The sequence below is a fragment of the Salmo salar genome, chromosome 05, assembly GCF_965601325.2.
Source record: "Salmo salar chromosome 05, fSalSal1, whole genome shotgun sequence".
Lineage (NCBI taxonomy): Eukaryota > Metazoa > Chordata > Actinopteri > Salmoniformes > Salmonidae > Salmo > Salmo salar.
In genome coordinates, this window is record NC_138295.1 from 94,517,017 (window position 1) to 94,529,285 (window position 12,269).

The window sequence follows — 12,269 nt, forward strand, 5'->3', positions numbered from 1 at the left end:
CACAAACCCCCACACACACTCACACACATTTTGCAGTACAATCAATCTCTACAGAGAACAACAAATCAAATCAAAGTTTATTTGTCACGTGGGCCGAATACAACAGGTATAGACCTTACAGTGAAATGCATACTTACAGGCTCTAACCAACAGTGCAAAAAAAAGTATTAGGTTTAGAATTCTTATAAAAAAATATAATTAAAATCATGTGATAATTGTATTTATTTTTGTTAAATCTTGGAGCATTTTGAAGTACAGGGTTTGCAGACAGCGTTCTGACTCCAAACACCTCCATCTTGGTCTGAGAAGACAGTGATGCAACATCAGGAGTCACTTCTACTGAGGAGGGGGAAGAAAAACGCTTTTTCAAACTCCACATTGGAGCAGGAGTTGGATCTGGGTGTAATGTGGGATGTCTATGTGTGTGTTCCTGAGAGAAAGACGGAGATAAAGAGAGGCCGGAGAGAAGCAAAGCCTTATCAAGGCTGTATCAAAACCGGCCGTGATTGGGAGTCCCATAGGGGCGGAGCACAATTGGCCCAGTGTTGTCTGAGGTGGGCCGTCATTGTAAATAAGACTTGCCTAGTAGCCTTGTGGTTAGAGTGTTGGACTAGTAACCGGAATGGTTGCAAGATTGAATCCCCGAGCTGACAAGGTAAGAATCTGTCGTTCTGCCCCTGAACAAGGCAGTTAACCCACTGTTCCCCGGTAGGCCATCATTGAAAATAAGAATTTGTTCTTAACTGATTTGCCTAGTTAAATAAAGGTCAAATACAAATTACGGTCACAGGACAAGCACAAGAAATGGCAGGCTACTCAGAGTTTGATCAAAACACATATTCATCAGATGAATATACCTTGATAAACACCGTCCTGAAAAGGGGACCGTTTTAACTGGATGCCGTTCAGATTGAATTTAAATTGGTTTTATTAAAACAGGATAAATGAAAAGATAGAGTCTCTGTGGAGTTGATTTGAGGTGGGACAGCTACACTAATCTCTTCACCATCAGCCTGTCTTTCACATGTAAAAGACCCAGTAAGCAGCGTCTGGAGGTTTGACTGTGGCCTTGAAGTTCATGTTGTGACAGGATGTGTTTCAGAGGGTCTTTAAGCTGCTATCAGCTTAAAGAACCCCAACAGATCAACAGATGACCCCCCCAACAGATCAACAGATGACCCCCCCAACAGTTTCACAGATGACCCCCCCCCCAACAGATCAACAGATGACCCCCCAACAGATGACCCTCCCACCAACAGATTCACAGATGACCCCCCCAACAGATTCACAGATGACCCCCCCCCAACAGATCAACAGATGACCCCCCCCAACAGATGACCCCCCCCAACAGATTCACAGATGACCCCCCCAACAGATTCACAGATGACCCTCAGCCCCAACAGATCAACAGTTGACCCCCCCAACAGATCAACAGATGACCCCCCCAACAGATCAACAGATGACCCCCCCAACAGATCCAGAGATGAATGATCATCGTCAACACACACCAACACAGTCGTAAAGACCCCTTTTCCCCCTCAGGAGGCTGAAAATACTTTTCATGGGCCCTCATCCTCAAAAAGCTATACAGCTGCACCATTGAGAGCATCTTGACCGGCTGCATCACCGCCTGGTATGACAATTGCTTGTCATCCGATGGCACAGAGGGTAGTGCGTACAGTCGAGTACATCACTGGGGCCGAGCTCCCTGCCATTCAGGACCTCTATACCAGGCGGTGTCAGAGGAAGGCCATAAAAATGATCAAAGACTCCAGCCACCCAAGTCATAAACTGTTCTCTCTGCTACCATACAGCAAGCGGTACCGGAGCACCAAGTCTGGAACCAACAGGATCCTGAACAGCTTCTACCCCCCCAAGCCATAAGACTGTTAAATAGTTAGTTAAATAGTTAACCAATAGCTACCCGGACAGTCTGCATTGACCCTTTTTGCACTAACACATATAGTATACTGCTGTTAATGTTTATTATCTATCCTGTTGTCTAGTCACTTTACCCCTACCTATACATACAGTACATATCTACCTCCATTACCTCGTACCCCTGCACATGGACTCGTACCACATGTATATAGCCATGTTATTACCTCGTACCCCTGCACATGGACTCGTACCACATGTATATAGCCATGTTATTACCTCGTACCCCTGCACATGGACTCGTACCTCGTGTATATAGCCATGTTATTACCTCGTACCCCTGCACATGGACTCGTACCCTGTGTATATAGCCATGTTATTACCTCGTACCCCTGCACATGGACTCGTACCTTGTGTATATAACCATGTTATTACCTCGTACCCCTGCACATGGACTCGTACCCTGTGTATATAGCCATGTTATTACCTCGTACCCCTGCACATGGACTCGTACCTCGTGTATATAGCCATGTTATTACCTCGTACCCCTGCACATGGACTCGTACCGCGTGTATATAGCCATGTTATTACCTCGTACCCCTGCACATGGACTCGTACCTCGTGTATATGGCCAAGTTATTACCTCGTACCCCTGCACATGGACTCGTACCTCGTGTATATGGCCAAGTTATTACCTCGTACCCCTGCACATGGACTCGTACCGCGTGTATATAGCCATGTTATTACCTCGTACCCCTGCACATGGACTCGTACCACGTGTATATAGCCATGTTATTACCTCGTACCCCTGCACATGGACTTGTACCATGTGTATATAGCCATGTTATTACCTCGTACCCCTGCACATGGACTCGTACCGCGTGTATATAGCCATGTTATTACCTCGTACCCCTGCACATGGACTCGTACCTCGTGTATATAGCCATGTTATTACCTCGTACCCCTGCACATGGACTCGTACCCTGTGTATATAACCATGTTATTACCTCGTACCCCTGCACATGGACTCGTACCGCGTGTATATAGCCATGTTATTACCTCGTACCCCTGCACATGGACTCGTACCCTGTGTATATAACCATGTTATTACCTCGTACCCCTGCACATGGACTCGTACCTCGTGTATATAGCCAAGTTATTACCTCGTACCCCTGCACATAGACTCGTACCTCGTGTATATGGCCAAGTTATTACCTCGTACCCCTGCACATGGACTCGTACCTTGTGTATAGAACCATGTTATTACCTCGTACCCCTGCACATGGACTCAGTACTGGTACCCTGTGTATATAGCCAAGTTATTACCTCGTACCCCTGCACATGGACTCAGTACTGGTACCCTGTGTATATAGCCAAGTTATTACCTCGTACCCCTGCACATGGACTCGTACCTCGTGTATATATGGATATCATAAGGTGAATGCACCAATTTGTAAGTCACTCTGGATAAGAGCGTCTGCTAAGTGACTTAAATGTATACAGCCAAGTTATCGTTACTCAGTGTGAATTTATTCCTCATGCTATTATTTTTCTGTTATTTCTCTATTTTTTTTTATCTCTGCATTGTTGGGAAAGGCCTGTAACTAAGTATTTCACTGTTAGTCCACATATGTTGTTTACGAAACATGTGACAAACACAATTAGATTTGATTTATTCATCATGATGGGATCCAATCACAGCGTGATCAATCTGTTGGTCTTTGATCAGGAAAAGGCCATCACAAAGAGAAACCAGCTCTCAAACAACTTCTACAAGTTTATCCATTGGCAGCAATGATCAACCATGTCCCTGATACTACCCTGTCTACCCAAAAGCATATATTCTACCGTTAACCTAAACAAAGATATCTGTACCACTAATCTCATCATGTACAATGGACCACTGGTTTATAAAAATCAAATCAATTCACATGTTATTTGTCACATACCCATGGTTAGCAGATGTTAATGCGAGTGTAGCGAAATGCTTGTAAATAATATATATCAAGTCATCTCAGGTTACACAGACCCACAAAGAATTAGAAAACAAACCCAATTTTGATAAACTCCCATATCTACTGGGTGAAATACCACAGTGTGACATCACAGCAGCAAGATGTGTGACCTGTTGTCACAAGAAAAGGTCAACCAGTGAAGAACAAACACCATTGTAAATATAACCATATTTATGTTTATTTATTTTCCCTTTTGTACTTTAACTATTTGCACATCGTTACAACACTGTATATAGACATAATATGACATTTTAAATGTCTCTATTCCTTTTGGGAGTGTAATGTTTAATGTAAATTTTTTAATTTTTATTTCACTTTTGTTTATTATATATTTCACTTTGGCAAGAGAGAGAGAGAGCGAGAGAGAGGGAGAGAGAGAGCGAGACAGAGAGAAAGACATCAAGTACCAAGTAGTTGATTGGTGTGTGATAATGAATTTCAGTCTGATATGACGTGGATGGATGTCAGTCCCCAGTCATGTGCAGGTTTGTGCCTCTAAATACGCCTCATCAGTTGACTAGGAGCATCCTGGCCGTTTCATTACCCCCTATTACTGATGTGTTTTCCCGTTCTGCTCCGACCTTCTACAATCTAACACAACTACAATTAATTAAGCCTGAAATTATACGACTATTCAGGGGGCCGCTAATGAGTATCACCGAGTGAAACAATCGCTACAGCATAACGTGCGTTATTGCTGGCAGCGTGTTTCTCGTGTTGTAGGCCTATATTCTGTATATATTCTGCTTGCCCAGTCACTCTTGGGAATCGAAAGCTACATTTATAAGAGGCTGCTATGTGCGTAACTTCGACACAAGAGAGCGCTCCTAAACGGGGGACGGTTGCAGCTGAACCGCAAGAAAGGATTGTAGACCCAGTAGTCTACATATAAGCGCATACTTTTAACCATCTCCTTCAAAACAAGGAGAGGAGAGAAGATGCGTTGAAATACTTACAAATTAACGTTCTCTCTTATTTTCATTATTGTGATTGAAAACAAAATATATGTCGCGTATTTATTTATTTCCAAATTGCAGCCTATATTTCAATATTTGTTTATTTTTATGTATTAGCTATATATATTAGCCTCATTTGAAAACGAAGTAGGCCAAACAAGGACCAAGATTGGTAAGTTTGTTCTATTGATTTGTATATAATATAAATCGACTAACCCTATTTAAACATATGTATCGGTATAGATTCATGCATTAACAATTCGTAGGCTATATGTTTTTTATTTTATTGTTTTATTTTACCTTTATTTAACCAGGTAGGCAAGTTGAGAACAAGTTCTTATTTACAATGTTACAAGATAAGTTACAGAAATTATATTTTAAGAATTTCATTTAAAAATATATATTCTGTCAGTGAAATCAGTGCACTATATTTGACTGATCACTGCTGCTACAATTCAGTCGGAGCTTTGTGTCACCAATATGCTTGTATCTGTATAGCAGTTCCTACAGCAGTTCCTACAGCAGGCTGTCGGTTCGGCAATACATCACAGGCTTCTTCAAACGGAAAGATAATTGACCGTTTCCACTCTGTTCACAAAGGGCAGTCCGGTGGGACAGAATAACGTGAACTCGTCTCTCTGGGAAATTAATGCAAATTCATGACTCTAAATTTATTGTGAACTCCGGATGTGAAAATATATTAATTAAATTATCTTAAAATTGAAGGAAATATAGTAAATTATAGCCATAGTCTAAACAAACTGTTTGGAAAATAATTTCTAAAATGATCTAATAATTGTCTGAACAATCCGTTTAGGCTAGCCCTATAGCCTAATCATTTTATAGACAAAAAAAATTACAATTAACAAAATTAAATAGAAGAAAAAAAAAACATTGAAAACATTACAGGCCTAGTTAATATATCAGGGAACATAACAAGTCAAACCTTTGTCGCCCAAACGTGATTCCGTGGCGCTACATGAGAAATACCGTGGAAAGCGTGAACACAAAAAATACTAGTAGCTGTTTCGATGAGGGTGACAACTTTCCATAGAGCGTTTTCACACCTTTATACAAACCCTCAGCTCTCGGCTTTTCTGAAAACAAATCTACAATTCGTCATGTGGTTTACAAGAAAACGAATAGTTAAGTGAAAGGTATAAATACCAAGCGATGCAATATTTTACCGTAGCTAATTCCTCTTTATAGGTCTAACAGACGAATTTTACTACAAATATCTTTGCTATCAATTGAATTGCTACACCATAATTAAATTGTTTTTATCATATTGCTGTTATAAATCAGTCTGCCAGAAAAGAGAGCTTAAACAAACATTTAGATGTACCGCGGGGCCCCGGGAGGTAAATCCTATATGTCTTAGTGAAGGCTTCCTTAATGAGGTGATAATTGTCGCTCATCAGCCGGTCAGTGACCTGATGGGCTGTAGAGAGATGGTTCGGCGAGCGTTGTCTGCCGGGAATACACAAATAACTAGAGAGATGGGGGGTGGGGGGACACGGGAAACCTGGATGTACATTTTTATTTAGGATGTTACAAAAAAACAGACACAACATTTACTCCAAGAAGTTCAAATATATAACAAGAAAAAAGACTTTCGTGAACATTCGCACTTGACCCCCCCCCCCCCCCCCCCCCCCCTCTTACTAACTCTGACCTAGCTACTTTATGAGGACAAATGTACTGACTACGACTGTGATATGTGGTTGTCCCACCTAACAATCTGTAGATTAATACACTGACTATAAGTCACTCTGGATAAGACCGTCTGCTAAATGAATAAAATGTATTCAAATAATAATAATAATAATAATAATAATAAAAAGCCAAATATAGGCTAGCCATGGGAAGTAGGTTACTCCTTTATTAATAAAATGTACAGAGCAGAATAAGAATCCTTCCTCTCTGACAGGGTCCTTATCTGGGAGATATAGTGCAGCGCAAAGTTTCACTATCAGTCTTACTGCGCAATAATATATTTTATGAACTAAAACATGTTTTTTTATCAGTTAATATCCCACCCCCAAAATGGTAAATCTATGTGGACTGAGCCATCTATCACGATCCATCCTAAAAGCCACACCCATGGCCTTCACAGCAGATTGGGAGTGTGAAACGGGAATCACGTAATCACCCGTGCAGGTTATCACAGGAGATCAGCACGTCAGTCTCCACAGTGGTAACTCAGTGCACACGGCCAGCCAGACTGGCAGGAGGACTTCCCTGCCTCTTGATTTACAGCCTTTAGCCACTTAGCCCGTTTGAGAGTATAGGTCTATAGCCTATGCGATTCTAATTAGGATATTTTTGGATATACTTAAAAACAAAAAATAATTGTACTTTTATTTCTCAAAAGGATGCAGAACTTTTCAGGAAGATCTCTGGTTCCGGTTCGTCTCCAATCCTTCTGACAGAAGCCCCGGACAAGAATAAAAAAGACCGTGGGACCGAATAACATTTAATCTTGCCTGACAAAAATTACCATGCTCGGAGAGGGAGAGAGCAACACCTTTCCTTCCCCCAAGGACGCCCCCCGCCCGGAGGAGAGGAGAAAGTCCCCGGTGGTGGGTGCAGATGACCCGGCTATGGCCGGCAGCGCTAGCCGATACACCGACGGACTCGGGCCGGACCGCTATTATATCTCACCCTCATCCAAACAAACTGGAGACATGGCGAGTCCATGTTCGTTATTCCCTTATTCCCAGTCCGGTACCGTTTACACGGCATCCGGCGGATCCAGATATTCGACATCTCTTCACTTCAGCTCGGTGTTGCCTCCCACGGGATTCTCCTCGGCGGTGTGCGCGGGGCGTAATCAGTTCGGCTCGGCCTACCAGTTAGGACAGGGTGGATGTCTCTACCCTCCATACAGCAGCGGGTCCGGGATCGGCTCGGTGCCCCTACCCTCAGGCACGGGGGTGAGGGCTCAGGTCTACCTCTGTAACCGGCCTCTCTGGCTCAGGTTCCATCGGCATCAGACTGAAATGATCATCACCAAGCAGGGCAGGTGAGTGCGATGTGGCCAACCGCTAAACCGAATGCTTCGGTTCCGCGGGTGCGGAGTGAGCTTTTAAACTCCGTTTAAAATATAGGAAACGGCTCCTGCATGCTGAAAAGGATGCCATCATCAGTTCGATTTTATTTATATTCGATGTTGTGAAACTGTATTCTCTGAAACGCACCCACACATTCATTTGTTGTCAAATTCTCACCAGATCTGGCACATTTAAAAATACACACACACACATTTGAATCCCTGTCTGTTTATCAGGCGGATGTTCCCGTTCCTGAGTTTCAACCTGATGGGTCTGAATCTCTCTGCTCATTACAACGTGTTTGTGGAGGTCATGCTCGCTGACCCCAACCACTGGAGGTTCCAAGGCGGGAAATGGATCACCTGTGGAAAAGCGGACAATAATATGCAGGGTATGATCCTAGAAAGTATAGGCAGTATAAAGATTATAAACTATTTCTAAATAGTTGTTTTTTAAATTACATTAACCACAGCAATTAATAAAACATTTTTTAATTATGAAACAATTTATTTTTTATACCCATTTTCCTTGTTTAGGAAACAAAATGTACGTCCACCCTGAATCTCCCAACACGGGAGCACACTGGATGAGACAGGAGATCTCCTTCGGCAAACTGAAGCTCACCAACAACAAGGGAGGCAGTAACAACAACGCACAGGTGATGCGGTTTATATACCACCTGCATGGGGGATCATTTTAATAAGGAAAAAATATAGATATTCTAATAAGCCTGGGAATGTATTGATTTATGTACAAAATATTTTCATCATTTAAAAGTAAAAAAGTAAAAAAAATCTTCCTACTGTGGTTAATGTGTAACTTCTAGACTCACCCACAATGTTTTAAATGCAAAACAAAATAAACACCTATTTATTTTATTGTTATTATTATGAAGATCATCCATACATACATAGATATCTTGATTAAGTCAAATCCTGAAAACTTTCGCATAAAATTGCATTGATGTCAGTGGTATGTGTCAATATTTTTTTAAATGTATTTTACCTTTAATTTAACCAGGCAAGTCAGTTAAGAACCAATTCTTATTTTCAATGATGGCCCCTGAACAGTGGGTTAGCTGCCTTGTTCAGGGGCAGAACGACAGATATTTACCTTGTCAGGTCTGGGATTCGATCTAGCAACCTTTCGGTTACTGGCTCTAACCACTAGGCTACCTACCTGCCCCACCACCTGCACCTGTATAGGATTTGGCCCACAAATAAGTCTTGTCCATTGACTTTCTGTTCTGTTTTTCTGTGTACAGATGATAGTCCTTCAGTCTCTTCATAAGTATCAGCCGCGGCTGCACATTGTTGAGGTGACAGAGGGGCTGGAGGACATGAGCAGTGACCCAAAGACCCAGACCTTCACCTTCCCTGAAAACCAGTTTATAGCCGTCACTGCTTATCAGAACACTGATGTAAGAATGCATCTTTCACTCTCTCTCTCTCTCTCTGTCCTCTCCCTCTGCTTTCTCTCTCGTTCTCCCTCTGCTTTCTCTCTCGCTCTCTCTCGTTCTCTCCTCTCCCTCTTTCTCTCTCTCGCTCTCTCTCACTCTCTCCCTTTCTCTCTGTCCTCTCTCTCTCTGCTCTCTTTCTCTCTCTCTGTCCTCTTTCTCTCTCTCTCTCAATGTTTATCTCATTATAAGACATTGAGTTTTCTAACTGCTTCTCTCTTTTTCCATAGATCACACAACTGAAAATTGACCACAACCCTTTTGCAAAAGGATTCAGGGATAACTATGATTCGTGAGTATCTTCAATATTTATATTCACTTACAATGACTGTAACACAACAAAGGTTTTTGCGTGATGTCTTATCCCTGTCACATTTCCTTATACACAGAGTGTACAAAACATTAAGAACACCTTCCTAATATTGTGTTGCAGACCCTTTTCCCAGTCTCAATTTGTCAGGACATGGATTCTACAAGGTGTCGAAAGCGTTCCACAGGGATGCTGGCCCTTGTTGACTCCAATGGTTCCCTCAGTTGTGTCAAGTTGGCTGGATGTCCTTTGGGTGGTGGACCATTCTTGACACACACAGGAAACTGTTGAGTGTGAAAAACCCAGCAGCGTTGCAGTTCTTGACACACTCAAACTGGTGTGCCTGGCACCTACTACCATACCCCGTTCAAAGCCACTTGAGTCTTTTGTCTTGCCCATTCACCCTCTGAATGGCACACATACACAATCCATATATCAAATGTCTCAAGGCTTAAAAATCCTTCTTTAACCTGTCTCCTCCCCTTAACCTGTCTCCTCCCCTTAACCTGTCTCCTCCCTTAACCTGTCTCCTCCCTTAACCTGTCTCCTCCCCTTAACCTGTCTCCTCCCCTTAACCTGTCTCCTCCCCTTAACCTGTCTCCTCCCCTTAACCTGTCTCCTCCCCTTAACCTGTCTCCTCCCCTTCATCTACACTGATTGAAGTGGATTTAACAAGTGACATCAATAAGGGATCATAGCTTTCACATGGATTCCCCTGGTCAGTCTATGTCATGGAAAGAGCAGGTGTTCCTAATGTTTTGTATACTCAGTGTACATTCTCCATCTCTCTTCTCCTGTGGTATTGTAGGATGTACACAGCTCCAGAGGGTGACCGACTGACCCCCTCCCCCACTGACTCCCACCGCTCCCACCAGATCGTCCCAGGTGCCCGCTACGCCATGCAACCTTTCTTCCAGGACCAGGTCATCAACAACCTGCCCCAGAACCGCTTCTACAGCGGTGAGAGGACAGTACCCCAGACCAACAGTCTCTTTTCCCCCCAGCCAGAGGACAGCGCCTCCCAGAGGTGGTTTATCTCCATGCAACAGGGAGGAGCTGGCCCCAACAAGCTGGATCTCAGTTCCTATGAAGGGGACTACTCTAGCAGCCTGCTCCCTTATGGTATTAAGTCCCTGCCTCTACAGAACTCCCACGGTCTCACCTACTACCCGGACTCTCCCTTCACTTCCATGGCAGCAGGATGGGGCTCTAGAGGATCTTATCAGAGAAAGGTGACCACAGGCTTGCCCTGGTCCCCTAGACCCAGCCCCACTGGGTTCCCAGAGGACCAGCTGTCTGTGCCTGACAAAGACAAGGCTCAGGGGGAAGAGATCAACAGCAGTAGTGTTGGTAACATAGCTTCAACGTGGACTGATACTCAGTCTTCCACGCTGAGCCTGGAGAAAGCTGACTCTGGGGCCATGGTGTGTAAAAGGAGACGAGCGTCTCTGAATGGACCCGGCCCAGAGAACTCCTCCACTATAAAGTGTGAGGATCTGACTGCTACTAACACCTACAGCAAAGAGTCCTCTGTTTCTAAAAGCATGGCTTACTATTCCTTCTACACAAGCCCTTAATTAGCTTGTTTCTTGTCACCTTTAAAAAAAAATCATCTTTGATGCCAGATTTCCCCCTTTTCGTATTTGTTGGAAGTTCCAAGTCGGTTGATATTCTGCCAAACCAGTGCTACCTGTACCAACCGTACTCACCAGGTGTTTAACAACATGTGACTGGACGGTGTGATTTTTCTTAAAGGGCCAGAGTACTCGATACACCCAGTGGGTTGTGCTCTAATGTGTATTGTCCTTCAATGTACCCAGTGATGTGTGTTTGTACAAAATATGCCTTCACATTGAAGTTTTGTTTACATATGTGACTAATTTATTGAAGGCTTGTGAATAGGATATTTGTGCACTGTAAAATGTGAGGGATCTTGTATCAAATATACTGTACATTGCAATGCTAAGAAGTTTTTTGGTTTTTTTTTGTAATAAAAAACGCTTCAAGCTTCGTTATCCAACTACTGAAAGAATAGAAGTCTTTGGTCCATCAGAGAAGCGGATTAAGATAACAGCATAAATCATCGACTATACCATCGACTCTATATCTACAACACAATACGGTCTCCATCTGTACCATTTATATTCTATTTAACTAGGCAAACCATTTAAGAACAAATTCTTATTTACAATGATGGCCTTCCCAGGGAACAGTGGGTTAACTGCCTTGTTCAGGGGGCAGAACGACAGATTTTTACCTTGTCAGCTCGGGGGATTCGATCCACCAACTGTTTTGGTTACTGGCCCAACGCTCCGACCACTAGGCTACCTGCCGACCACTAGGCTACCTGCCGACCACTAGGCTACCTGCCGACCACTAGGCCACCTGCCGACCACTAGGCCACCTGCCGACCACTAGGCTACCTGCCGACCACTAGGCTACCTGCCGACTACTAAGGCTGGGTTGGAATGCGGGTGCAGTGAAATGGGTTGTTTTACAGGGTCGGCCATAGTAGTATTATAGGTGCAGTGAAATGTGTTGTTTTACAGGGTCGGCCACAGTAGTACAACGCTCCTGGAGCATATTGGCACGTTATAAAGA

At 43.3% G+C, this 12,269-nt stretch overlaps 1 protein-coding gene across 1 annotated transcript; it reads left to right on the forward strand.

Annotated features, from left to right (window-relative positions):
- The first annotated feature begins 7,075 nt into the window (after positions 1–7,075).
- Positions 7,076–11,559, forward strand: LOC106606130 (eomesodermin). Its single transcript, XM_045719378.2, has 6 exons — positions 7,076–7,874; positions 8,139–8,293; positions 8,439–8,560; positions 9,167–9,322; positions 9,589–9,650; positions 10,477–11,559. Exons 1-6 carry the CDS (start codon positions 7,351–7,353, stop codon positions 11,243–11,245), a joined length of 1,788 nt encoding a protein of 595 aa, XP_045575334.2. The 5' UTR covers positions 7,076–7,350; the 3' UTR covers positions 11,246–11,559.
- Positions 11,560–12,269: the final 710 nt, after the last annotated feature.